Genomic DNA, 24,964 nt, shown 5'->3' with positions numbered 1-24,964 from the left:
ACACGCCGTCCTCTCTCCCAGGAATGTACAGGAAACCCTCCCTGCAGGCCCAGCGGGGCCCTCGGTGGCCTTGGGAGCAATGGTGGCCCTGCGCTGTGGCTCTGAGGAGGCGATGGACACCTTTCTCCTGCACAAAGTGGGCTCAGGCGCCCCTCCCCAGCGCCTGCATGTCCCGGGCTCGGCCATGGCTGCTCAGGCCACCTTCATGCTGGGTTCTGTGACCTCGGCCCACTGGGGCACCTACAGGTGCTACAGCGCCCACAGCACCGACCCCTACCTGTGGTCATGGCCCAGGGACCCCCTGCAGCTCGAGGTGTCAGGTAAGGGCCCCAGCCCTGTCCCCTAGCCTCCTGTCAGTGCAGCGCTGTCTACAGGAGAAGGCTGGGTGGGGAGGGGACCTTGGGTACTTCACCAGGGAGTTGGAATAGCAGAGGACTTCAGCTTGAGCGTCCGGGTCCTCAGTGCTGAGTGCATGGGGAGGACTGGGGTCTCCTCCTCCTCACCATCCCATCCCTGTTCTCAGGGGACCGGAGCCCAGCAGCCCCTCCCACCCCCAGCAAGGCTCCCCCGCTGGTGAGTCAGCTACAGGCCGGACCCAGGGTTCAGGCAGCTGCGGGGAGGTGGGGTCCTGTGTTACTGGGTCTGGCCAGCCTAGGTGACCCTCTACGTGCACACCCCCAGCCCCAGCGCCCGAGGACCACACCATGGAGAACCTCATCCGCATGGGCGTGGTGGGCTTGGTCCTGCTGGGCCTCGGGGTTCTGCTGGTGGAGGCCTGGTACAGCCACAAGAGGACCCGGGCTGCAGGCCGGCGGTGCCCTGGAGAGAGGACAGCGCTGGGTCAGAGAAGCCACGCCCTAAGGGGCAGGGACGGGGGGATTCTGCGGGCACAGTGGGGAACCGTCCCCCAAGGTGTGGGTGCTGGGAGCTGTCTGGGGGCATCAGGGGCTCTTCCTCCATTCAGCTGTGGACTTCTGCCCTGTGGCTGTGTCCTGTCCTGCCTGGCTCTCCGGTGGGACAGCGCCACCTTCAGGCCGCATGTGGACCCGCACCCGCCTCCCGCCTTGCCCCGCCCTCAGGGAGCCTTTTGCTCTGTTTCTGATGAATGCAGTTCCCAGTGCGCATGCGTGAGAATCCGCGTTCCAGCCAAGAACACGGAGCTTGCGCCAAGAAACAATAAACGAGCGAAATCGGATTTCAGGGTGGGCGAGGTCCATCCCACACGGGACGCTCACGGCCTCTCAGGCCCCGAGTCCTTCCCTGGGCTTGGGACGCCTTGCGTGTGGGGGCTCAGAAGGGTCACATGGGAACCGGTGCCCGGGAGTCTGACGGGCGGGTGTCTGGGCACTGCTTAGCGGCCGCTCTGAAACAAGCATGCTTTCTGTGGGGGTGCCGCTAGCCGTCATACGGCCACCCTCCAGGAGCCCCGTGAGGTCTGTGATGCGGGCTGGGAAGAGACGCCCCCCGCTGCCTGCCGGGTGCCGGGGGCTCCTCCGTCAGGGCCCCGCTGTGCACCTCGGGTTCCTGCTGCGTAGTGATATGCAGGGAAGCAGAACTCCAAACTCCATGGAAGCCAAGCAGTTACTTAGGGCAAAGGGGGACTGGAGCAGCTTAGTCAGTGTGGGGCATGTGATTGGAGGGATGACAATGGAGCTAGAAGAGTTCATGTGGGGCCGGCACTGTACACACCACATTAAATCCCCAGCCTGCAGGGCCAACACCCCATGAGGGCGTGGCTTTGAGTCCCAGCTGCTTCACTTCTGCTCTAGCTCCCTGCTAATGCACCTGGGAAAGCAGCAGAAGGTGGTCCAAGTCCCTGGTCCCCTGCACCCACATGGGAGATGGGGAAGACGATCCTGCTCATGGCATAGCCCTGGCTCAGGCCTTTGTGGCCATTTGGGGCGTGAACCAGCAGATGGAAGACTTTCTCTCTCTCTCTCTCTCTCTCTCTCTCGGTCTCTATCTAGCTCTGTAACTCAAATAAATGATTTTTTTTTTAAAAAGTTAAAGTTGTACGTATTGTGAATGTACTAAAAGTCAGCAAACTATACCCTTTAAAGGGCTGGTTTTATGTTATTTGAATTTCGGCACACTAAAGAAGGAAAACATTGTTTCTCATAAGTGCCTGACAATCCAACAGTTCCTCTCCTGCACATATAACCACAGGGACTGAAGCAGGACCCCAAGCAGGTGTTTGCATCCACGGGTTCAGAGCAGCCTCATTCACATGAGCCCAAAGATGCCAGCAACCAGAAGAAGCACAACAGGTGAGTGGTCCACAACAGGCGGTGTTTGTAGACACGGCTGATACTCTCCTGTTAGAAAAGAAGGAGGGTCTGGATAATCGTGGAGAAAGCCTGAGATATGACAATACAGAAATCAGCCGGTGTCACAGACACCATGCTCTGATTCTGCTCTGAGAGGTGCCCGGGGGTGCAGATTCAGAGGGCAGAATGTGGACTCGGGCGTATGAGGGAGCGTGCAGGCTCCTGCTGAGTGGGTCTGGGGTTTCTGTCTCTGTTAATGAAGATGTTTGTGACAGGTGCTGGAGGGTACATGACACAGTGAATGTGAGAGGTAGCTACAGCCGTGAGTTAAATTTCTGTCAGGTCTGTAATCTGTGCTCTGTGAATTTCAGCTCAACAAATGAGGAAGACACAATTACCAAAAACATATTTGCCACCTATTTTTCCCTTTAAATGCACACATAATAATTTAGGAGGCGCAGCGTGGAATTCGAAGGTGTGCTGATCTCACCAGGGTGTTCCCATCTCGTCATGTCTTGTATTTGAGGCCCCCAGCTCCTCTTGTTGAGTTCTTTATTAAAACACTCAACAGGGCTGGCGCTGTGGCTCACTAGGCTAATCCTTCGCCAGTGGCACCGGCACCCCGGATTCTAGTCCCGGTTGGGGCTCCGGGTAGTAGTCCCGGTTGTTCCTCTTCCAGTCCACTCTCTGCTGTGGCCTGGGTGGCAGCAGTTTTTGACCCAAGTGCTTGGGTCCTGGCACCCACATGGGAGACCGGTAAGAAATACCCAGCTCCTCGCTTTCAATCAGCTCAGCACTGGCTGTAGCGGCCATTAGGGGAGTGAACGAAAGGAAGGAAAACCTTTCTCTCTGTCTCTCTCACTGTCTATAACTCTACCTGTCACACACACACACACACACACACACACACACAACAGGTTATGTGAGCAACAGTTGCCTCCTTGTGCTGTGCAGACTAGAGCCATTCCTTCTATATGATTACACTTTGGGACCTGTGGACCAAACCTCCTTCCATCTCTCCCACAAGAGCCTTTGATGCATTATTGATCACCATCCTACTGTGCTGCTACGAGGTCAACTTTTCCAACTTTCCCATAGAAGAGAGAACTTACATTGGATTCCTGGGAAGGCGTATTTCACTTCATGTTCTCTGGTCCCACCCATTTCTCCACAAATGACTGGGTTTCTTTAACACATTTTTTTGACAGGCAGAGTTAGATAGTGAGAGAGAGAGAGAGACAGAAAGAAAGGTCTTTCTTCCGTTGGTTCACTTCATTGCTACAGCCGGCGGGCTGCGCCGATCTGAAGTCAGAAGCCAGGTGCTTCCTCCTGGTCTCCCATGTGGGTGCAGGGCCTGAGGACCTGGGCCATCCTCCAATGCCTTCCTGGACCTCAGCAGAAGCTGGACTGGAAGAGGAGCAACCAGGACAGAATCTAGCACCCCAAACAGGACTAGAACTCGGGGTTCTGGTGCCGCAGGTGGAGGATTAGCCTAGTGAGCTGGGTGCTGGCCTAACACATTTTTACAACAGAATTATAGGGTGGGAGTTGGGACAGCAGTTAAGTCACTGCTTGGGATGCCTGAATCCCACAGCAGAGTGCCTGGGTTAGGTCCAGATCTACCTCTGAGGTGGCTTCCATTACTGCACACCTAGGAGACAGGCAGTGGCTCAATGCTTGGTTCCTGCCCCCAGGAGGGTGATCTGGCTGCAGCTCCAGGCACCTGACAACCTAGAGCAGCTCTGGCTATTACCAGCATTTGGGTGGTGAACCAGCAAACAACAGATCTCTCCCTCTTTCTCTTCCTCTTTCAAACAAAATTATAAGTATTTTAAAATAAAATAACGATAGGCCTCTCATCTTAATGTATTTCTGCCCCTCCCATTCCTGAGAACAGGAACAAATGGTTTCTCTCTGCTAGTCCACCAAACTCTAGGCTGTATTTTCTTCCAAGGGGTTTTTCTATTCCTATCATATCTGCCGGACTAGGTTCTGTGATTGCCTGGAGTAGGTGTGTGAAGATCCCGTGCCAGGAAACCCCTGTATCTTCCTTGTACCAACTGGAGATCTTGGGAAGCCACACACGAGGTGGTGGAGAAGGAACTGGGGTTGCAGAAGGAGGCTGATTCATCAGGACTCCCATGGATACAACACTGCAGGGTGTTACCAGTCCCGATAGGGTGAGGACTCCTGTCGCTCCCCCTCTTCGTGGAGGAACGACACTGAATCCTGCCTAGGCTTCATATCCGAGTCACGGCACCATTATGTCGCTCCCTCTCTTCGTGGGGGAACGACACAAGACCCTGCGCTGTTCTTTCATCTGCTCAGCCCTCCCCGGGTTTGCTGCTGGTTCTTCCCGGGTTGGCTACTATCCCTTCCACCTCCGTGGAAGGGCAGTTCCCCCTGGCCACATTCCCCACTTCCGCAGGGGAGCGGCACACCGCCGGCCGGCTCTTCTCGGGGGCTGCACAGGTGTTCCCCTTAGGTGTTCCCCTTAGATGTTCCTGGTGCATGCCGTCTCTCTCCTCCTTTATAGTCCTCCTCCGCCAATCCCAACCCGGCTGCCCACACGCCGAGTACGCTGCTCTCCACCAATCAGTAGCAAGTCCTACAGTTTATTAGTTGAACTGGAGGCAGCTGTGCAGAAGCTGTTTACTTCTCTCCCAGCGCCATATTGTGGGAGAGCAGATGCATAGAATAAGTCTTAATTCCAGTAACTCAGTCCAGTCCGGATTGCTCCCCACAGACTCCCATGAATACAACACTGCAGGGTGTTACCAGTGCCGACAGAGGGAGGACTCCCACAGATGCAACAATGCACGGTGTTACCAGTGGCAACGTAGCACGGATTCACAGGATACAACACTGCAGGGTGTTACCAGTGCCGACAGAGGGAGGATTCACAGGATACAACACTGCAGGGTGTTACTAGTGAGACATAGGGAGGACTCCCACGGATACAACACCCCAGGTGATACCAGTGCCCACAGAAGGAGCATCAGCCTGGGCAGCCCCAGTGTTGCCCTAGAGTTGGTGGTGCTTGGTAAGGAGACAGCCAAGGTCTTCAGCCCTCATGTGGGAATTTTACCTGATTTTTAATAGACTTCTAGAATGGTTTTAGGGAACAAATGTGATGTTACCACATGGGGTTGCTATAGACCCTTCACCCAGCTCCATGTTAGCAATGTAGGTTATATTGGCACATTTCTTCCCAGCACCCTTAGCTCAACTAGTCCATGGTTTATTTAGATTTCCTGTGTCGGAACCTAATCCTTTATCTTCTCCAGGATCTCACACTACCTCTGGTTCTCTCTGTCTCTTTAGGCCCTGTGATTCCCTTGTTGGTGATGACTTTGATGACAGTTTTGAGGAACATGGACACAGACTTTCAAGGACGCCCCGCCCTGGGAAGCTGTGTGACAGGACTGGGTGATGGGTCACTACATAGAAGATGGGAGGAAAGAGCTGTCCCCAGCACAGCACAGCAGGGACCCAGAGGATCTACGAGCGTGGCTGCTGCTGCGGATCTGGGGCTCCTAGTTCCCAAGGGAACCTCACCCTTCCTCCCCAGCACTTTCTGCGTGGAAGGAAGTCTACATGCAACCTGAAGAGCCAAAGTGACTCCATGTACAGAAAATTAAATAAAAAGGAGCCTCCATTTCCCATAGCAGACCCGAGTCCTTGTAAAAGCAGGCATTCAGGCATTCCGGGGATATCAAAGCTTACCAAGGACAGCTCAGCAGACCAAAGGCAGCTCAGTAGAGATTACCAAATGAGGTAACTCCCTGAATCCAAAGCCAAACGGAGACCCCCTCCTCGAATAAGAAAAACCCAGAACAGCCCCGTCCTGTAAGCCCCGGCTGATGTAACCCTGTGGTTTTTTTCCTTTAAAAGTGCTCCTAAACAAACGCCTGGGTCTTCCTCTGACCTCCCCTGCATCGGCTGGTCAGATGAATTCCTGCCATGTCTTGTACTTTTAAAATAAACCTTGCCTTTGCATTTCGGTGTGATCTGGTCGCTGATGGCTTCCTGGGGAGCTACTTATCTGGGCATAACACAACTCACGCCTAAGAAGTGGAGAGCCACACACCTGCTCCAGCCCAGCCTCCTCTGCAGCTCTACCCCAGGGAGGCCCAGGCTCCACTGCAGCTCTACCCCCAGGGCGGCCTGCCTATGTATCTTGAGGGGGTGTCTGGGACCCCTGCTTACCGGAAGAGCGCGTCTGCGGTTTCCAGAAGAAAAGTGCAGGGTCTCTGAGTTTCCGGAAGGGGGGTGTGCGGGGTTTCTGGAAGAGTGCTTCTAACTCCCCGGGTTTCCGGAGGAGAAGTGTGGGGTCTCTCAGTTTCCGGAAGTTGGTGTGTGGGGTCTCCAGAGAGCGCCCGAGATTCCCAGGTCTCCGGAAGAGCGCGTTTGAACTCTGCAGGTCTCCGGAGGAGGGGACTGGTGTCTCTGGACCCCAGCAACCACACGCAGGGAGCCTGCACCTGCAGATCTGGAAGCAAAGTCCTGAAAACCCAACACCCGGGCCGGCGCTGCAGCTCACTAGGCTAATCCTCTGCCTTGCGGCACCAGCACACCAGGTTCTAGTCCCGGTCGGGGCGCTGGATTCTGTCCCGGTTGCCCCTCTTCCAGGCCAGCTCTCTGCTGTGGCCAGGGAGTGCAGTAGAGGATGGCCCAAGTGCTTGGGCCCTGCACCCCATGGGAGACCAGGATAAGTACCTGGCTCCTGCCATCAGATCAGCGCGGTGCGCCGGCCACAGCGTACCGGCCGCAGCGGCCATTGGAGGGTGAACCAACGGCAAAAGAAGACCTTTTCCTCTGTCTCTCTCACTGTCCACTCTGCCTGTCAAAAAAAAAAAAATCAACACCCATGGCCTTCACGAGAGCACGAGGCTGAGTCTGACCAAGTGGGGGGGAACCTGCAAACCCACATTATCCACCAGAGAGCTGCCGTCTGCTGGGCACCCAGCCCCCGGGGGTACTGGGGGAGACCACAGAAAGGGAGCTGGGGCCACTCCATGGGGAGCAGAACCCACTGCAGCTGAACCCTCAGCGAGAACAACCGACCTCAGGAGGAAACAAAGGCCCCACGATACAAAGGGAGGCCCGGGTTCAATTCTCGGCTGCAGGTCTGGGCCTGGCTCCCTGCTCATGCAGGTCCTGGAGCCGTGGTCTTGGGTTGGGTAGCTGGGTTCCTGCCTCCTGTGTCGGGGCATGGATGGAGCTCCTGGCCCCTGGTGTTGGCCCTGGTTCAAACCGGCCATGATAGGCATTTGGGGAGTGAACCAGTGGATGGAGCTCACTCAGACACTCACTCTTTCTCATAGCCTCCCAAATTTTCAGAATTTAAAAATAGAAGATCAGAATCTCATGTGAAACTAGAGGTGGACCCCCGCGCCACCCCGGGAGATTCCGTGGGGACATTGGCCTCGTCCTCACAGGGGTTGACTCCATAATGATAGTCGGTGTTTGGAGAGAGTTTGTGTTGGCGGAGGTGGGGGGAGCCGGTCCCTGTGCCCCAGGACAAGAGAAGAAACCCAGTCTCAGGTGTGGACTCCCAGAGCTAGAGCGGCCCTGCCACGGTCCCTGACGTTGTCTCTGAAATCCAGCCACTGTCATCTCCCTCAAGGCGAGCACTCAGGGCTCTGGGGGCACAAGCCAGGGCAGGCAGGCGGGGCCTTGTTCACCATCACTTCCAGGGAGCACAGAAAACCCGCCTTCCCGCCCCCACCCTCCCTCCTGCACCTGCAGGGAGATGGCCTTGGTCCTCGCAGTTCTGTAGCTCAGAAAGGAGACGGAGCCCGTGCTCCCTTTTCCGGACGGGGAAGGTGCTGTGCAGAGTCCCACGTCTCTCCACGGCCGCGAGGCGATAAAGCGGGTGACACGGAACCCCCGTTCCCTCCCTCGTCTCCCCTGCATGTGCATGGCAAGTGACCTCCCATGGCAGCCCCCCGACTGCGCCCCTCGGTCTGATCCCCCCGTTCCGGAGCTGCAGATGCGCTGTGAACCCACGCGGGGTCTCTGCATTCACCTCCTGCAGCAGAGGAATTCACTCCAGGCTGCTGGAGGTCTGGGCTCTGCTAAGTGGAGCTGTGTGGATCTCCCTTGGAGCGCTGACGGGAGTTCGTGTGTGGACCGCGATCCTGCGACCTGACGGTGACCAGTGAGGGCAGTTTCTGGTTGAGACGTTGGGTTGTCTATAGGTAGGATGACGTCATCCGCAAACAGAGGTAGTCTTAGGTAAGATGACGTCATCAGGAGAGAGCCGACATGGCTTCCTCCTTCCCAATTTGGACGCTTCTGTGGCTTCTTCTCGCCCACCTGGTCTGGCGAGGACTTGCAGGGCCATGCACAGCACCAGTCAGGGCTCACGTTTCCTACAAGGACCCGCACTCTTCCTCTACGGAGACAGCGGCAACCACCGCGCCCTCAGCAGCATCTGAGCGCCGCAAGAGGTTATGCGCCTGCGCAGTCCTGTGTAAGTGTGTGCGCAGTCCCGTGTCGGTTGGCGTCTGCGCACGTGCGGCAGCATGCGCATGCGCAGTCCAGAGTCGGTGTGCGTGTGCGCGAGGCCGCCTCAGGTGAGTCCGTGTCCGCCCACACGGGGAAGCTGAGGCTCAGGGCAGAGGGGTGTGTGAGGGGACGCAGTGAGGGCGCCTCCCCCGGGAGTCAGGGCAGGCGGCAGGGAGGGGGCGGCGCAGGTCCTGGGAGGCCTCAGGGCCCCGCAGCGGGTGGTCGGGTCAGGGGAAGCTGTGGCTGAGGGGCGTGGGAGCGGCGTCCGCGGCGGAGGGGGCGTCCGGGCCTCCCCCGCCCTGGGTCGGGCCCCGGGACCTCCGGGCCGGGCGGGAGCGGGTCTGCGCCCACCTGCGTCCTCCGGAAGTGGCCAGGCTGCGACCCCACAGGAGGGGCTGAGGGCGGGGACGACCCCACCCCGGGGCGCATCAGCCCACCTGAGGGGCGGCTCCGGGAGGCCCGTGTCCTTGGTGCTGGGTCCTGGCCCTGGGAGAGGAGGGCGGAGCCGGCTGACAGGGCGGGGCGGGGCCCCATCCCTGCAGGGCGCCTGTGCCCCCATCCTGGGGACTGAGGGCCTGGCTGGGGTGGGGGCGGTGCCCCTTCTTGTGGGGCTGCGGGCGGAACAGCCCTGCGATGCTGGGAGGACCCGGCCTCCGAGCGTCCACACCCGGTGTGTGTCCGTGCCGCGGGCGCTGTGCTGGGCCAGTGGAGAGGATGCTATGACCCGCCCTCGTGGTCCTGCTCTGCCTGGGGAGAAGGGAAGACAGGGAGGGGAGACCCTGCTCTGGGAGGGACCCCGCCCCCCCACACACACACAGACAGGCCCTGCTCCCTGGAGACCCCAGGCTCAGGAGCCCCGGGGAGGAGAGGACGGGCACAGGGGCAGGGCAACCCTCTCACGGGGAGCTCCCCTCCAGGGCTGTGCGGGCCCAGGACCCGAGTGCAGGCAGGTGAGCGTGCCCCCTCTCTGCCGGTCCCCCCTCCCCATGGGACAAGGGCCACCCCGGGCAGCTGGGGTGGGGACAGTAGCCCTGTCTGGTGAGGAGGGCGTCTGGGAGGGTCCTGGCCTGCGAGGGGACGTGGTCCTGGGACCCAGCCTCTGGTTTCCTTCCAGGGACCCTCCCCAGACCCAGCCTCCGGGCTGAGTCAGGCTCTGTGATCGCCCTGGGCAGGCCTGGGGCCCTGTGGTGTCAGGGGACCCTGGAGGCCCAGGAGTGCCGTCTGCATAGAGAGGGAATCCCAGAGCCCTTGGACAGAGCGATGCCCCTGGAGCCCGGAAACAAGGCCACGTTCCCCACCCTCTCATGGCCGAGGTGTACGCGGGGCGCTACCTCTGTGTCTGCCTCAGCACTGCTGGCTGGTCAGAGCCCAGTGCCGCCCTGGAGCTGGGGTGACAGTGAGGAAGCCACACCTGAGCAGGAGCTGGGTAGGTCACGGAGACACTGAGAGGAGGTGTAGATGGGAATTGGGTGCGGGTCTGGGCTCCTGGGCCAGACACCCAGAGTGAGGGCGGTGGGACTGCAGGGCAGGAGGGAGAAGGGTGTGGGCAGAGCCAGGTGCAGCCCCGCCCCTCTTCCCTCCTGACCCAGCAGGGCCCTCAGTGGTCCCTGCAGAAGGTCTGACGGGGTCACACAGGGACTTGGGGTCGGCCCAGCGCCCTGGCCGGCAGCCCCAGGCCAGGCTCCCACAGGGCCGGAGCAGATGAAGCACTGGACAGGCCCTGCGCATGACTGTCCTCACACCCCGGACGCTGTGGGCCTCTCTACCAGGGCAGAGATTGCGTGGGCACAGTTTGCCCTGGCCTTGCCCAGGGTGGGCCCCAGACCTGCTCCTGTAGGGAGAAGCTCTCCATGCTGTGGGTGCCACGTGGCCTGTCCACTGCGCAGCTCCCCTGGCGGCCCCAGAGCACAGGGAGCCCTACAGAGTAACGTGGAGGCGGCTCATCCGAGGGCCAGGCTGATCTCTGGTGCATGATGTGGGGACCCGGAAGCACGGAGTTTGGAGGAGGCCGGGGTCTCCTCCTCCTCACCATCCTGTCCCTGTTCTCAGGAGGACCAGAGCCCAGCAGCCCCTCGCACTGCCAGCCAGGCTCCCCCGCTGGTGAGTGAGCTACAGGCTGGACCCAGGGCTCAGGCAGCTGCGGGGAGGTGGGGTCCTGGGTCACTGGATCTGGCCAGCCTCGGTGACCCCTCCGAGCACACCCCCAGCCCCAGCACCCCAGGACCTCACCCTGGAGAACCTCATCCGCATGGGCGTGGCGGGCTTGGTCCTGCTGGGCCTCGGGCTTCTGCTGGCCGAGGCTTGGTACAGCCAGAGAAGGACCCGGGCTGCAGGCCGGCAGTGACCTGGAGAGAGGACAGCGCTGGGTCAGAGAGGCTGTGCCACGGGGGCAGGGGAGGCGGGAGGCCGGACATGAGTGGTGAGAAGCCTCGGGGAAGTGGGCAGAGCTCACCTGGGGTTGCAGGAATCCTGCTCAGGGGCAGGGACCCTGGTGGGCTGCTGGTGGTGCTGCTTTCCTGGGCTCCCATGTGCATTCTGGGAAGGGGCTCTGGCCTCCCGCAGCCCTGCCCACCACCCTGCAGGCTCCCGTGCGGTTCTGTCCTGTTCCTCTCCAGGGACCACACACAGCTCAGTGGCCCTGAGTGTCCACAGGAGCCCCGGCCCTGCCGCCCACGGAGAGGGTAACGCCAGGATTTGCTCCCCTGGACCTTCAGCAAGTGGGCCAGGATGTGGTGGGACACCTGTCACTCAAGATGGGTTTAAAATTCTGCTCACCAAAAGGAGGCCATGACTGGTGGGGCCAGAAGTGGGAGGTCAGAATCAATAGATCTGGGCTGGTGCTGTGACTTAATGGATAAAAGCTGCTGCCTGAGGTGCCGGCATCCCCTGTGGGCGCCGGTTCAAGTCCTGGCTGCCCCACGTCCAATCCAGCTCTCTGCTATGGCCTGGGAAAGCAGTAGAAGATGGCCCAAGTGTTTGGGCCCCTGCATCCATCTGGGAGACCCAGAAGAAGCTCCTGGCCCCTGGCTCTTGGCTCCTGGCTCCTGGCTCCTGGCTCCTGGCTGGAGATCAGACAAGCTCCAGCTGTGAGGACCCATTGGGATGAAACCAGCAGATGGATACCTCTCTCTCTCCTTCTCTCTGTAACTCTGATTTTTAAATAAATATTTTTAAAAACGTGTGGCTTATCAAACTCTAAGGTAAAATCCCAGATGACCGTGGGAATCCACCCTCTGAGAGGACCACACAGAAGTGAAAGAAAGTGTGTGCAGGGTTTCTTCAGGCACGGGAAGTTCAAGGGTCATCTGGATTTCTGAATGCACAACTAACATAAACCCCACAACACGGCAGTTCTGGCGGACGGCAGCACCCGGTGTTCTGGAAGAGTGCGGATGCCTGCCCGGCTTCCTCTGGTGGCTGGTTACTCTGCTTGTCCGTGTGGTGCAAGTCTGCGTTTCCCACAGAGTTCAGGGAGGTGGGTTTGAGAGAGCGCTGTGGATTCTGCACCAGTGTTTCCAGTTATGGGCTGGGACCCCACCCCACCACAGCGTAGCTGAGGGAGTAAAGCCAGCACCTGCAGCGCCGGCATCCCATATGACCACCAGTTCCAATCTCAGTTGCCCCACTTCTGATCCAGCTCCCTGCTAATGCCCTGGGAAGGCAGCAGAGGATGGCCCAAATGCTTGGGGCCCTGCACCCACGTGGGAGACCCAAAAGAAGCTCCTGGCTTCAGCCTGGCCCAGCCGTCTGGGGAGTGAGCCAGAAGGTGGCAAATCTCTGTTGCTGTCTCTCCTCTCTGTCCCTACCTCTCGAATAAATAAATCAGAGTTTACAAAAAAATTTTAAACACTCCTAGAAGGAAATACCTGGGTAAATTTGACCTCATCACAGCGTCTTAGCTGTGATTCTGAAAGTATGAGGAACAAACAGGAAAATGGCTGCATTGATCATCCTCAAAACTTCAGAACTCTGTGCACCGTGGACAGCTATGAAGGGAACAGGAAGACAAGGAACACATTGCATGCAGATCTGGAAAACACAGTAGGAAAAGCAAGGGTGCAACTCACTCAGCACAAGGAAGGGAAGTGCAAATAATGCCAGAGAGAGGCACCCCCCACGCCACCTCACTGGTCACTTCTCGAGGACACAGTAGGCAGAGTGTGGTCAGGGTGTGGGGAAATCGCAGCCCTGAGATGCGGCTGGAATGTGCAGGGTTCAGTCACTGCGGCAAGAGACTTGTAGTTCCTCAAAGCACCAGACCCAGCATCAGCACAGCACAGAGCAACCCACCCCCTGCACGGAGGCAGGCGCTCCCGTTGACCCACATCCTGGCAAGGGTCAGGGTCAGGCACAGCGCTCACCAGTGTGCTGAGTGCAGGCTCCGTGGAGCGTTCTCACCACCGAGGGCCAGGGGGAGGCCCTGACAACCATCCAGGGACTGTGCACACAGGCATCCGTCCAAGCACGGCCGGCCAGGGACAGGAGCCAGATGTGCACCGGGGATGCGGGGCTCAGGGAGGTGGGTCTTTGTCTCTGTAGGAACTCTGATGAGCCCCAGGAAGCCATGAAGTGAGGATGTGTGGGCTTAGGGGCACAGCCACACACAATGGGCCTCGCATAGCACCCTTCCCAGAAACACCCAGGGCTGGAAGCCCACAGAGCCCTGGGGCTGTGCAGGGCTGTGGAGGCCAGAGGGGGTCGTTGCATTTCTGCGTCTCTGTTGTGAAACCCACTGTATGCACGCTTTGCCAGCTGCTTTCTCTGGGAGGGGGACTTCCACTCAACCAGATGCAGGGCTAAGGAAAGGACAGATGCCTGTCAGTGCCTTGCCACATCACTGTCATCATCAACCGAGGTGAATGGGGCCAGAAGCAAGGCGTCCCACAGTGGAATAAGACTCGGCCATGAAACAAGTGAAATCCGGACGTTTTCAGCAAACCGAGGCACTGCGGACACTGTGGAAGTGAAACAAGCCAGGCACAGAGGAAAACCCACGCGGGAAGTCTCTCAGGTGTGGGCTGTGAGGGACTCGCGGAGCAGCATGGTGGTCACCAGGGGAAGGCGTGGGTGCTGGGATCCGCAGGTCAGAGTGCAGAGCTACAGAATCACGTGGGAGAAGAGGTCTAGAGGTGTAGTGTGCGTCATGGCGACTGTAGTTAATAACACTCACGGCATGGGCAGCTGAAATTGCTTAAAACTGTGTCAGATGCTACCAGCACACAATAAGTCTGTGAGGTAATGCACACGTTATCTAGCTTGGGTTAGCTCTTCCACGTGTGTGTGCGTGTCTGTGTTGTGTGCTTGTGTGTTTCATGTTTACATGACAATTATACAGAAATACAACTTTTGAATATCAAAGCAACGATTTCTTTAAAAGGAGAAAGTTTTTGACCTCTCCTCTTCTCTTTCAGGCTCCTGTGACAAGCCCTGCCTGTTGTGGATCAGGGTCTGGGGTTATGTCAGGACAAAACATTTCCCTGCCATGTTCTTCCTCCTCCAGCATCCTCTTGATAAAGATCCAGTGAGCCCGGGGGGAAATGGCTCCCTGCCACAGCGCTGATGCAAGGTGTTCCGGGGAACCTTGGCTCTGGTCTGGTAAACCCCGCATCTCTGCGGTCGCCACCTGTGGTGGAATGAGAAGGCCATGCCAAGATGGCCACAGGCAAGTGAGGGTCAGTTACTCAGGAATGGCTTCGGAAGCCCCCTTGGAAGCCACCTGGAAATGGAGTAAGCCTGGCAACAGGATGTGATTGGTTAGGGCATAAACTGCCCGTTGACTGGATTGGCTGCCTCGGCTATATAAGCTGCTGTACCAACTGAAATAAACGAGTCCGTGGGCTGCTCGCCTCTGGCCTGCTTTCACCTGACTCCCGGGGTCTGTGTGGTGACTCTGTGCCTCTTGCCACCACCACGCTCCTCCTCTCAGAACAAATCCACAGCAACAGCCACCATGGTGGCCCCCAGTGGTGCCCTGGAGCTCATGGTCACAGGTAGGTGCCTCTCAGCCCCTCTGTGTCCTCGGCAGAGGCTCGCAGCTGGCTGTGCAGGGCCCTGTCCACAGCAGGGGTGTGCAGAGCAGCGTAGGAACGAAGCAGAAGGCACCTGGACTCGGGCAAGGATGCAACGAGAATGCCTTCTTGCCCCCTCACAAACTCAGCTCACGTCTGTTGCTGTGACTGGGCTCCAGCTCCTTGCTCAGGCAGGTCCTGGGGCCATGGTCTCCGGCTGGGCAGCTGGGTTCCTGCCTCCCGGGTGGGGTCATGGATAGAGCTCATGGCCCCTGGCATTGGACCTGGTTCACCCCAGCCATCAGAGCATTTGGGGAGTGACCCAATGGATGGATCTGGCTTGCTCGCTCGCTCTCTGCCTCTCACAATTTCAGAATTTAAAAATAAAAAATCAGAAACTCCCGCAAAAGCCAGAGGTGACCCCACACCGGGAGACACCGTGGGGACTTTGGCCTCGTCCTCACGGCGCCAGGGGTTGACTTGAGTTCTGTGGTCGGTGTTTGGAGAGAGTTTGTGTTGGGGCAGCTTGGGGAAGAGCTGGTCCCTGTGCCACAGGACAGGAGAAGAAACCCAGCCCCAGGGGTCGACCCCTGGAGCCAGAGCGGCCCTGCCTCAGTCCTGATGCTGTCTCTGAAATCCAGCCCTTTCATCTCCCCCAAGGCGAGTACTCAGGCCCTGGAGGCACAAGAAAGGGCAGACAGGCTGGGCTTTGTTTCCCATCACTTCCAGGGAGCACAGAAAACCCGCCCTCCTGTCCCCACCCTCCCTCCTGCACCTGCAGGGAGAGGGCTGTGGTCCTCGAGGTTCTGTAGCTCAGAAAGGAGATGGAGCCCGTGCTCCCTTTTCCAGACGGGGGGCGGTGCTGTGCAGAGTCCCACGTCTCTCCACCGCATGAGGTGTTAAAGCGGGGGTCACAGAACCCCCATTCTCTCCCTTGCCTCCCCTGCATGTGGATGGCACGGCGACCTCCCAAGGCTGCCCCACGACTGCACCACTCTGTCTGATCCCCCTGTTCAGCAGCTGCAGATGCACTGTGAACCCACCAGACCCGGCCCTGTGGCATCCAGAGATGACAGGAGCTACCCAGGCCAGCAATGGACAGGAGCTCTGGGGAGCGAGCAGCGTGGTGTTGAAGCTGACAGACGCTGTGGTTGTGTTAGGTAGGAAGTTAGGTAGGAGCTTATGTGTGTATGACAGGCCTAAAGAGAAGACGTCTATGTCCAGCATATGCTGCATCTCAAAGTCATCCCGATAATGTTTCAGGGCAGCCCGGCCTTCGCATCCTGCCTGCCCCCTCCTACCTGATAACCTGCCAGGTGGAGGTCCCGCCCATTCTGCCTGACAAATCTTCCACAGTCTCCCAGATGCAGCCCACTACCTGCATTTCAAACACCCTGCTCCGGATCCCCATTCTCTAGGGGGTCCTGCTCACCCTTCCTCTGAACCCAGGATGGCGCCAGCTAGGCTTCCTCCTGTCTGATACCTTCAGGGGAAAACTCAGATAGGAGCTTCTTAATATTTACAGCCATAAAATCCTTTGTTTCAGGGGGAGCTGTGTGAAGACAGAGACCCATCTCCTTAAAAACCCCCGGCGTCAACCGGATGGTGCGCTCAGCCCTCTGCATCTCCGCTGAGCCGCCTGACTGCCTGCCCAGGTGTACTCTCTCCACTCAACCATGTAACCTCACTCCCCCCTGCCAGTCCAAGCGACTGGGCACTCTCAGGCTCTGTCTGGAGAGGTGCCCATCCGTCCTTACGGATGTCCCTGCTCTAATAAACCTTGCTATTTTACCTCCCACTACTCTCTGTCTCACACCTGAATTCTTTTTTTTTTAAATGTTTATTTTTTTTAAAATTTTATTAGGCAGAGTTAGACAGTGTGAGAGAGAGAGAGAGACAGAGAGAAAGGTCCTCCTTCCGTTGGTTCACCCCCCAAATGGCTGCTGCGGCCGGCACGCTGTGCTGATCCGAAGCCATGAGCCAGGTGCTTCCTCCTGGTCTCCCATGTGGGGCGCAGGGCCCAAGCACTTGGGCCATCCTCCACTGCACTCCTGGGCCACAGCAGAGAGCTGGACTGGAAGAGTAGCAACCAGGACCAGAACCGGCGCCCATATGGGATGCCGGCGCCGCAGGCGGAGGATTAACCAAGTGAGCCACGGTGCCGGCCCCTCACACCTGAATTCTTTCTCGTGTGAAGACAAGAACCCTGCTTTTCTCCAGTAACAGATGCGGGTGTGGTTGGATTTGTCGTGGGGCCGTGGTCAGGTGGCGGAGGGAGGGCTGTAGCCCTGCCTGTAAAAACATCCCATGGGTGACTGGCGTAAGGCCTTGCCCGCCACATGCTGTGCTCCTTGCCAGCCGGCCACGCTGCATCTCCCACCTGAATCTGTGCCATGCCCTTCCCACTCACGGCCCTGCTCTGCCTCAGTGAGTCCCAGCACGGGAGTGCAATAGAGGCCGGGGGTATGGGTTGGGGGGCAATATGACCCATGGTTCCTGCCTCCCAGGGCTGTGTCTGAGCTGGAGAATCAGCACCCAGAAGTGTGAGTCCTCCCTTCACTGCCCCAGGGTCACCCTCGAGGTCCCCAGGAAGTCAACACCACTGGGAAAACTGGGAGTGGGTGGGGCTGTTGCTGGTGGGAGGGGGCTGGGGAGGGGTCCTTCTGGAAACTCAGGTTCTGATTCCCTTCCAGAGGCACTGACCAGGCCCAGCATCTGGGCAGAGCCCGACTCCAGGATTCCAGAGGGGAAGCCGGCAGCCATCTGGTGCCAGGGGCCCCCCGGGGCCGAGGAGTACCAGCTGCGCTCCGAGGGGGGCCTCTCTGCCTGGGGGAGACCTGAGCAACCCAGAGGGAGGGGCGGAGTCCGGTTCCCCATCGCGGCAATGACCTTGCGCACTGCAGGGCGCTACCGCTGCTTCTGCCCCAGCGGGGAGCTCTGGTCAGAGCCCAGCAAGCCCCTGGATCTGGTGGTCACCGGTGAGTCTGCCCGCTGCCATGCAGTGGTGGGGGCAGGTGGCAGCCCCATCGGGCCACGCTCTGCAGGTGTCAGAACGGGGGCTGCTTCCTCTGGGAGGAGCCTGTAGGAGAGGGAAGCCCAGCAGGGCATCGGTGCAGGGCTCCTACCGAGGACAGCACCCGGGTCCCTGGGACAGGCGAGAGAAGCAGGCTGGGCAGAGAGAGAGGCTTGTCCTGTGGGAGGGCTGCTCCCACGGAGGGAAGGTGTCCGGGTCACGGCGCTCCCTACAGCCGGGGACCTGTGTCTCAGACTGAAGCACTTGGTAGGATCTGCAGGAGGGCTCGTGACAAACACAGAGAGCTTTGGCCCCGAGTCACCGCAGCCTGGATCAGAAGGGCCGAGAGCTGCAAGCAGCCGAGTGTCCCCTGGGGAAGGCGTGGCAAACGTGGGCTGCACCGCATGCGAGGGAACGGGCTGAGCTTGCAAAAGAAGTTGAGACACGGGGCGACGCTTAAAGCTGTTAAGATGCTGAATTCTATGTTATGTATGTTTCCCCCAAAAAACATAAGCAAATGGCTGCCCCACCCGAGTCTCTGACTGGTGGCTCTGAGGTGGCCCCAGGCCGTGCTGGCGTTGTGGTCCTAGCGGCCAATCTCTGGGAACCCCCTGTGGACAGCGGCTCCCAGAGAGTCCGATCCTCACTCCTGGAAGCTGGGGGCACTGAGCGGCTCCACCTGGGAGCATGGCTGGAGAGGGCATGTCTGTGGCTGGGGCAGGTGTGGGGCGAGGAGGAGGGTCTGAGGTTGCAGGGGTGGAGCCTGGGAGGCAGGAAGACACCAGCCACCTTCACATGCAGGAATGTATGACACGCCCACCCTATGGGTTCAACCAGTGCCCAAGGTTACTTCAGGAGAGAATGTGACCTTCTACTGCCAGCTAGAGATGGTGACCAACACTTTCTTCCTGCTCCAGGAAGGCCGGCCCAGCCACACACAGGGCAGCCACGGGGCGGTGCCAGCGGAGTTCCCCATGGGCCCTGTGACCTGGGCACACACAGGCACATACAGGTGTTTTGGCGCATATAGCGGCCATGTGTGGTCCTTCCCCAGTGAGCCCATGAAGCTCATGGTCACAGGTGAGGAAGCTCCCAGTTCCCATGTCCTCCCTGGGCATCTAAAGAAACCCCAGGGTCCTGTCGAAGGGACATCCACCCCAGAGTGCCAGGGAAGGAGAATGTAGGGAGCAGAGGAAGCCCCCAGCCCCGACCTGTCCTCTTCATCTCCGTCTCCAGATGTGGGAGACCCCAGCCTGGAACCCACAGACCCCGCCCCTGCTCCTGGTGAGTAGCTTGCTCCTCCATACTTGGGAGAGCTGGAGCCTTCCTGTGTGTGCCCGTGGTTGCCGTGGGCTTCCCCGCCTGCACAGTGCAGTGCAGGTGCCCCAGGTGTGGTGGTGTTCAGTGCCCACAGTCCGCTGGCAGTGAAACCCACACCCGACCTCTCATGCTGGTCCATATGCAGAACGCATGTGCACTAGAGACATGATGAGAAGTTACCCAGAGCTTGTGTCTCTGGGGCCCGTGACACGCAGGGAATCTTGTGTTTAAGCATGAACACAGTCTCCAGGAGACCTCACTGTGTGTATGGGAATATTCCAAATCCCAGGACAAGCCCATCTGGAGCACTTACTGTCCCTAGCATTTTGGATAAGGGACGGGCAACCCATACAGCAGTGCCCGTCAACCAGAAAAACCTCCTGGTCTCTGGGGCACAAGCATTCCGGCCAGAGTGGATGGAGCATCCATGGGTGGGTGTTGGGAGAGAGAAATGTGTTATATGAGGGCAGTTCAGAGAGCTCACGGAAAGTGCAGGGGTAAAAGGACTGGGCCATCTTCTGCCGCTTTCCCAGGCACATTAGCAGGGAGCTGGAGAGAAGTGGAGCAGCGGGGACTCGAACCGGTTCCCATATGGGGTGCTGGTGCTATAGGCGGAGGCTTTAGCCCATTACACCACAGCGCTGGCCCCATAAACTTCTCTTTTAACTCCGTGTCCTGTGAAGTTTTAGAAGCCCCCTGGCATCGCACACAAGGAGCGCTGGTGACCTGGAAGGGGGACCCTGGAGGGCTAAGCAGGGTCGCCTGGCTGGGCACACGCAGGAGACATCTGGGTGAACACTGGCCGACTGAGCCCGTTAGTCGATTGGTTCTCAGAACGAAGAGATTTCCATAAAGAGAGGGGGCGACCCAGCAGTGCCGGAAGTCAGGAAAGGGACCCGGTGACAAGGGACTGGCCAGGAGGCTGGTGGGAGGGGGCTGGCTCAGGACACCCAGGGGAGCACCAGGCTTTGGATTTGACTCCGTGTGTGGAGAAAGACCCGCATGAGGGGGGCGCAGATCCCCAGTCGGTGTGCGAGGCACAGATACGCATGCGCAATAGTACAATGCCAGCTTCTGCCTGGGGCCTGGGGGCCCTGCCCATGGGGTGAGGCCGCTGGGACCCCTGTGAGGTGTGGGGTGGAGAGGCTGGGTGGGCAGAAGCCAAGGCCGATCCTCACTTCCCACAGCAGGCTCTCGGGAACCCCGTCTCGGAACCACAGCGTCCAGAGTCCAGGACGGTGAGTAGCGGGGCTCCCGCGGGGTGGGGGCAGGAGGAAGGTCTGGGAGGTGAGGGGAGAGGAGCAGGTGGGTGCAGTGCTGCATCCCATCAGCGGCCCCTCTGCCCCAGCCCCAGCCGCCTGGGATCACACCGCCCAGAACCTCCTGCGGATCGGCCTGGCTGTCCTGCTCCTGGTGGCTCTGACGTGGCTCTTGGCTGAAGACTGGCTCTGCAGGTGGAGGACCCAGGAGGGAGCTGGCCGTGCCCAGGCCGGCATGGACTGCGACGTCTGAGTTGTGCCCCAGAGCGGGGTCACCTGCACGGAGTGGGGTGCGGGGGTGGAGGTGACGGCCTGCTGAGGCAGATCCGCTCCTTGGTGTGTGCACCTGCTCGGCCACCACTGCCCCACTCTGGTCTCCCCTGACAAAGCAAACAGCCCTGTCCTCCATAGCAAGGCTGCGGCTGAAACTTCACGCACACTCGGAGCACAGTTTGGGTTTCCATGAACTATTTGATGTCGCTTCAGGGCTGCTTCCCGTCGTGGGCTTTGTCCTGATCTCTCCCTCCCTTGGCCTGTAGGATGCCCCCCCAATCTCTTTCCCGCCGCTGTACCCGAGTGGCACAGGCTGGGTGACAGACAGAGGCTCATTTCTGCTACCCTGGAAGTCCAGTGATGATCACCCAGGGCGAGGGATGGACCAAGGCACTCCCTGAGACCGGGGGCTTCCCTCCTCCCCTTGTGCTGAGACCGGCACTCGGGACCCCAGACCTGTCCTCCAGGGACCCTTTGTGCCCAATGAGGTGGGGAAGGGAGTTACCTGGTGGCCCTGGAGTCTGCAGCTCTGGCACAGCCCAAGTGCCAGAGCTTCTCCCACCCCGGCTGGGTCTCACCGACCGTGGTATGGTCCCACCAACGTGAGTGGGGTCTCAGCGTCCTGGCTGGGGTCCTACTGTTGTAGGTTTGGTGTCACTGACCTGGTGGGAGGGGTCTCACCATAGTGGGTGGGGTCCCACTGACCTGGGTGCGGTCTAACTACCCCAGGTGGGGTGTCACTGATGTGGGTGGGAAGGGTCTCACCATTCTGGGTGGGGTTTCACCATCCCGGGTGGGGTCTCACTATCTTGGTGGGGTCTCCCCGATGTGGCTGGGGTGTCACCAACCTGTGTGGGAGAGGTCTCACCGATGTGGGTGGGGTCTCACTGCCCCTGGTGCAATCTCACTGGTTGAATCCCTAGTGACAGAGAGACTGGCAGACTCAGGGGGTGGGGTTGAGGGTGGGGGCAGATGGGCCGCTTGGGGAGGGGGGCTCCTGTGCTGGATGCAGACGCTCTCAGAGTGGGCGGGGGCGGTGGAGCTGTGCTGTGAACGCCTAATGTCCCACTGTCCACCTTGAAGCCCTGAGTGTGGCGAATCTCCTGTTCTGTTTTGCCACAAAACCTGTCTCCAACAGTGACCCCCTAGGGAGCAGAAGTGTCCTTGGTTGAGGACCACTGTCACATTCTGTAACAGGGTTTCTGGAACCGTCCGTGTGGTGTGGTTTTGGCCAGGGCCTTCTGTGCACTGAGGCGTGGGTAGCAGCAGCCCACTAGCATCCCCAAGCACCACCCGGCGTCCCACAGGTGGCAAAGACCACCCCTGCTGAGCCCACGGACCCGAAGCGTCCGGGCCCGTATGCTGTTTTGCTCCAGATTCCAAAGGCTTCTTTCGGTCTTGCACAGACAAGCCGTGGGCACAGGATCTGGGGAGCACTGGTTTCCTGGTCTGCCCCAGAGCCGCCCCGTGGACAGCCACTGAGTCCTCCCTCCCTGTGCCTCCCCGTCACCCGGATATGATCGCTGGTGGGGGATTTTAATTAACCTCCGGTGCTCACAGGGTCAGATGCTTCCGGTTCCCACTGCCAGGCCTTTGCGTGCAGGGAGCCATGGCAGCAGGGAGCACACAGGGTCCTCCCTGAGAGGACCCTCCCTCTGGCCAAGGCCATTCTCTCTGAGCACGACCACGGGGCTGATCCCACCCAGAATGAAGGGCAAAGGCCCAGCTGGAGGCGGCGGGTTCTGGCCCCGCCACACGGAGCAGAGGCAGCAGGTGGCTCTGCAGTGGCCCTCACACTGTGTCTGCAGGTACGTGGGTGGGCGTGGACACCAGACGAGAAACTGAGCCGTGCGGCCCAGCCTTAGCCTCCATGACTGGCACCTGAGTGCCTCCGGCAGCGCGAGGCTGAGCGAGGGCAGCCCTTCCTCCCAAATCACTGGGGTGGGGTGGGCAGGTCTCCACGGGGGGCCCAAAGGATGCTGACAGGTGGCGGACCTGCTCTGTGGGTCAGCACTGTGCAGGGTAGGTTCTATGGGATATAAGTTATATTTAATGAAGCGCCTTAGAAAATATTAGAAGGGAAAGAACATTGCATAGAGCCGCTGGCAGCCTCCTCTCCTAACCGGCGCTTACAAAGGCAGTTCTGCTCCAAGACCCAGAAAATCCTTCCAGAAGCCCCAGAGCGAACATGGACGCCCAGAAACACCCAACACCAACCACGCTCAACTTAGAAGACAAACTTCCTTCGGGTTAGGATTGACTTCCGGCCTGTGCATGGTTGGGCCAAAGGAAGTGGACTTCTCCTGAGCTCTGTGATTGGATCCCAGGAAGCAGGAGGGGGCAGGACTTCCTGCTCAGGGGCGAATGAGCCCGCCTCATCTTTAACAGGAGGTAGGAGGTGGGCTCAGCCATTGCTGTGAGAGCCGCTGACGTCATCTGGCCCTGCCCCCAGACCCCGCCTTCCTAGTTCGGGGGTGGGGCTGAAGAACAGCCCCACCCCCATGCCGACCGGTTCTTGTGGGTATAAGCAGACATGGTGCCACGGTAGCCAATGGGCGCTCGGCTTTCAGCGACTGTCTCCTGCACCCTGTGGTTTTTGAGGAATCTTTCCCTCACCGGGTGGCGTCTGCTATCGGGTCTGGGACAGCTCCAGAGCCGGCGGGGGAGAGGCCGTCTCCTCGTCTCCCACGCGGGAGAGGTTGACGGCGGGGTCTGCAAAGCCTGAGGAGCCACGTCACGCTGGGCCCTCCTTGCTCGCGCGTGGACCTTCCAGCCCCGACCTCCGAGAGGGCACAGAGGCTGGGGTGGTCACAACGCGCCCACCTGAGGAAGCACCTGGGAAGCCCAGGCCAGGACTCAGGGGTGCTCTGGGCCAAGGACAGGCGCGCACGTGGGTGCTGGAGGGCAGCGCCGCCCCAGGACCCCTGAGCTCAGGACCCTCCTGAACCTCACCCTGGGCACGGCGGATGTCCCTCGCCTTTAAAATACGCGGGGAGCAGTGGTCTTACTATAAAATTGATTGAAGGGGCTGGCGCTGTGGCACAGTAGTTTAACACACTTGCCTGCAGCGCCGGCATCCCATAACTGCAGCCCTCTGTGGAGTGGACCAGTGGACGGATGATCACATCCCCGGCCCCTGCCCCGGTAACTCTGCCTTTCAAATATATAGATAAATAAATCTTTAACAAATAAACAAAAGGAACCGAATTCATGGGAACAGGGAGTTGTAGTAAATCGACCCACATGTCCTGTACTGGTGGGGATCGGCTCTAGGAACCTGTGCTGGGTGAGTCTGGTCATGGGACATCAAGGAGTCCCGGCACACACCTGCATGATGGCGCCTACTTCACTCTGTGCTCTGAACTCCGCCGTTCACTCCTGGGCTGGGAACGGCAGAGCTTGCTGCTGTTTTCCTATGAGAATATCCACCAGGGGCCGGGCGTCCTCCTGCAGTGGTGCAGACCTGCGTATCTAGGACTCTGCCCGCAGAAGCCGTGCAGCAAGAGTACGATGAGGTCGGCAGCTGTCAGCGACTGTGGCTGACCAAAACGTGCCCTGACACCTGACAACGCCGTGACTCGGGAATCCAACATTCTCCCTCAGTCTAAACGCCAGGCTGCAAAGCTTCATGGGAATTCCTCACACGTATTTACGCAGGTAGGAAACACACATACACATGCATGCCCACACATTCCAAAATTTACATACACTGTTCCCGAGGACAGGAAAAAGGAACGTTCTATCAGGCACGGAGAGAGTGCTATCAAAACCAGAGACGGATACAGTCATATGGGGAAATCCTGGGACGGATGCTCCCATAAACTTTGACTCCCAAGAAAATACTCACAAAGAATACTCGTTCCTATACAGAGAGGGGAATGCAGGCATCATGAGCACACCGGTTGGTTGTTGGTGGTGAAGGCAGGCACCGGTCACTTGATACTAAAGAATCGATGGCGTTCAATACATTACCAGAAGAAAAAGCTCATCAGACACACACAAAGCTTTTTTTTCTGAAGCCAGAGAGAGAGGAAGGAATCCTACTTCTGTGACTTAGTCCCCCAAATGGCTGCAACAGCACATGCTCAGCCAGGGGCCTGGAGCTCCATCCTGCTTCCCTCGCGGGTGCCAGGGCCCGAGTCTATGCTGTCTCCTGCTCCCTTCCCAGGCCCATCAGCGGGACGCTGGGTCTGAAGCGAGGCAGCCAGGCCGGAAGCCAGCACTCTGACTGGGATGCCAGCATCGCCAGCAGCTGCCCCGCATTGACCTCCTCCACCCGTGGGATTTTGCTTCTGTTGTCTGTGCTTCTGT

The 24,964-nt window shown here is 59.1% G+C and overlaps 2 protein-coding genes across 2 annotated transcripts in view; both read left to right on the top strand.

Moving 5' to 3' along the window:
* The first annotated feature begins 79 nt into the window (after positions 1-79).
* LOC149120707 (leukocyte immunoglobulin-like receptor subfamily A member 2) lies at positions 80-1,131 on the top strand. The gene is made up of 3 exons (XM_089320112.1): positions 80-320; positions 682-778; positions 1,080-1,131. The coding sequence occupies exons 1-3, from the start codon at positions 80-82 to the stop codon at positions 1,129-1,131; spliced, it is 390 nt and encodes a 129-aa protein (XP_089176238.1).
* Positions 1,132-17,181: 16,050 nt separating this feature from the next.
* LOC138848077 (immunoglobulin superfamily member 1-like) overlaps positions 17,182-24,964 on the top strand; it is a 39,263-nt gene continuing 31,480 nt past the window's right edge. The window contains 4 exon segments of the mRNA XM_089320111.1: positions 17,182-17,215; positions 17,296-17,331; positions 17,482-17,766; positions 18,603-18,881. Of these exon segments, the coding sequence (XP_089176237.1) occupies positions 17,182-17,215; positions 17,296-17,331; positions 17,482-17,766; positions 18,603-18,881 (634 nt within the window).

This window comes from Oryctolagus cuniculus, chromosome 18 (genome assembly GCF_051225735.1).
Source record: "Oryctolagus cuniculus isolate XC-2025 breed Fujian yellow rabbit chromosome 18, ASM5122573v1, whole genome shotgun sequence".
Classification (NCBI taxonomy): domain Eukaryota; kingdom Metazoa; phylum Chordata; class Mammalia; order Lagomorpha; family Leporidae; genus Oryctolagus; species Oryctolagus cuniculus.
The sequence above is the reverse complement of the archived record's forward strand: the minus strand, read 5'-3'. Positions and strand labels throughout refer to the sequence as shown.